The sequence below is a fragment of the Phaseolus vulgaris genome, chromosome 6 (genome assembly GCF_000499845.2).
Source record: "Phaseolus vulgaris cultivar G19833 chromosome 6, P. vulgaris v2.0, whole genome shotgun sequence".
Lineage (NCBI taxonomy): Eukaryota > Viridiplantae > Streptophyta > Magnoliopsida > Fabales > Fabaceae > Phaseolus > Phaseolus vulgaris.
The window spans coordinates 1,981,915-1,983,899 of record NC_023754.2 but is presented as its reverse complement, the minus strand read 5'-3'; the positions used below and the strand labels follow the sequence as shown (position 1 = coordinate 1,983,899).

At 34.7% G+C, this 1,985-nt stretch overlaps 1 protein-coding gene across 1 annotated transcript; it reads right to left on the bottom strand.

Moving 5' to 3' along the window:
* Positions 1-312: 312 nt before the first annotated feature.
* LOC137830928 (mitochondrial import inner membrane translocase subunit Tim13) lies at positions 313-1,412 on the bottom strand. The gene is made up of 2 exons (XM_068638342.1): positions 1,237-1,412; positions 313-620 (listed from the first exon to the last, which is right to left on the bottom strand). Exons 1-2 carry the CDS (start codon positions 1,348-1,350, stop codon positions 474-476), a joined length of 261 nt encoding a protein of 86 aa, XP_068494443.1. The 5' UTR covers positions 1,351-1,412; the 3' UTR covers positions 313-473.
* Positions 1,413-1,985: the final 573 nt, after the last annotated feature.

The window sequence follows — 1,985 nt, the reverse complement described above, 5'->3', positions numbered from 1 at the left end:
ATTAAACAATCCAACAATCATCGCCTAATCAACGAGAGCAATTAAATCATAAATCAATTGTCAACAACCACTATAAGCTCTTTATTTGTGAAGTGAAACCGAAATCCATGATTTCGATCCATGTGATTGTCTCCAAAATGTTAGGTTTCATTTCAACACTATTTAACTTATTTTACTTACCGGACAGCTTCAGATAGCATATTTACACAACGTCTTGATGTAAGTAAAAGGAATATACACACACTACTAGAACATAAATTCATTGTAAGGAAGCATAGAGATAAGCCTGAACTTCACGGGGAAGCATAGAGATAAGCCTGAACTTCACGGGTCATACGTACTCGTGTATAATATAATATAAAAAGCATGATTGTTGAGGAAAAAAAAACCCGAAGATCACCACATAATCTCCAACGTCTATAAATTGGTACTCAAATGTTGAGCAATTACATTTCCTGGGAAGGTTGTCCTATTCATTGCGAAGTAAATAACGCTTTGCTAATTATGCCGGTGGCTTCAATATATCGATCCACGCACCTAGATATGCAACTGCTTTCACTTCCACCAAGACTTGAACCTGGTTTCGTCACACACTTCTCAAAACACTTTTTTCCCACTGTCTGCAAAATAAACGCAAACGGGAAGATGAGTGCAACTGTATAAATTAAGACACTAAACAAAATCAGTACTTCCAAGAATTTGCAATTGCACAAGGCTTTTCAATAATTTAAAGCATCAGTTATCCGGTGTTCATAAAAAAAATGACTCACGAACAACCATGAACAAGAAACACATCAATCACTGCAATGGCATCTTTCTCCGAGATGATCATCTTTCTAAGAGATGAGAAAACCATCATTAAACTACATTAATTTGAATTTCACAATCAATTGCATCTCATTGACCTACATAATTGAATTTTCCCAATTTGCTTCTTACATGTTTCTTTTGTCGGTGTTCCACATGGTTAAGGTTGAAATATTCTTTAGATAGGAAAACACTGCTTAACAAACAGAAACGCATGGTAGAACACAATAAATGATCAAAGAAGAATTAGGAGTGATCGAGAGCCTATGCCCTTCATAGCCTAGGACACTTGTATACGAATTATTATGCCTATCCTCTACTCCCACATTCTGTTTCCTTCCTATTCTCCTTAGACTCGATCTGGTTTCATTGAACAGTATGGGGCTAAGAAAGGTTCCATATGAGGAGTTAAAAGGGGAAAGTAGATACCTCAAGAAATTGTTGAGCATACTCCAAGGCCAGCTGATTCTTCAACTGCTTTCTGATATCCTGCGCAGATAACTGCTGCGACGACCCAGCCGATGGATTTGAGAACGAATCCATTGCTTCCCACTCACTGTATGTTTGCCGCCTAACAGTTGTTAAATAACCCCTCTGTAATGTTCTTTCCCTAAAACCCTAACTCACCTCGCCACTACTTCCTCTGGAACTGGACCCACTCATGATATCCAGCCCATTCCCACGTTATATCTTATATTTTCTATTCACACTCCTCTTAATTCTTTTTCGACTTCCCTTTCTTTTTAGGATTCTTAATCCCTCAACATCTCTCATTTTATTATTATCACTTCCAAAACTAAATTAACAATTCATAATTATTCATTAATTTTCCTTACAATTTAAAATCATATTCATATTTTCTAGTATTCTAGTTCCAACGATCCTTCTTACCTATATTTACAATCTCTTTTACAACTTATATATTTTTTTAATTATTTTTTATCTAATCTTAATATAACAATGATAAACCCAAACTTAATAAATACTCTTTAACATAATCATATATAATTTCTTCAAAGAATAAAAACGATATCCATTTTGCAATCAAAGTCTAAAACGCTTAATCCATTACAATTGTGTCAAAAGCAATCCTTCCTTCAGAATTAATAATTTGGGACCAAAAATTTTTTATGGAACACAAAACATTAACGTTGCTATTTCAAAGCATGTAATGAGAC

Excerpts from the sequence above, each read along its gene's own strand:
- LOC137830928 (XM_068638342.1), bottom strand. The coding sequence starts at position 1,350 with ATGGATTCGTTCTCAAATCCATCGGCTGGGTCGTCGCAGCAGTTATCT. Across the intron at positions 621-1,236 it reads ATGCTCAACAATTTCTTGAG|ACAGTGGGAAAAAAGTGTTT; the intron begins GTATCTACTTTC and ends TTTATTTTGCAG.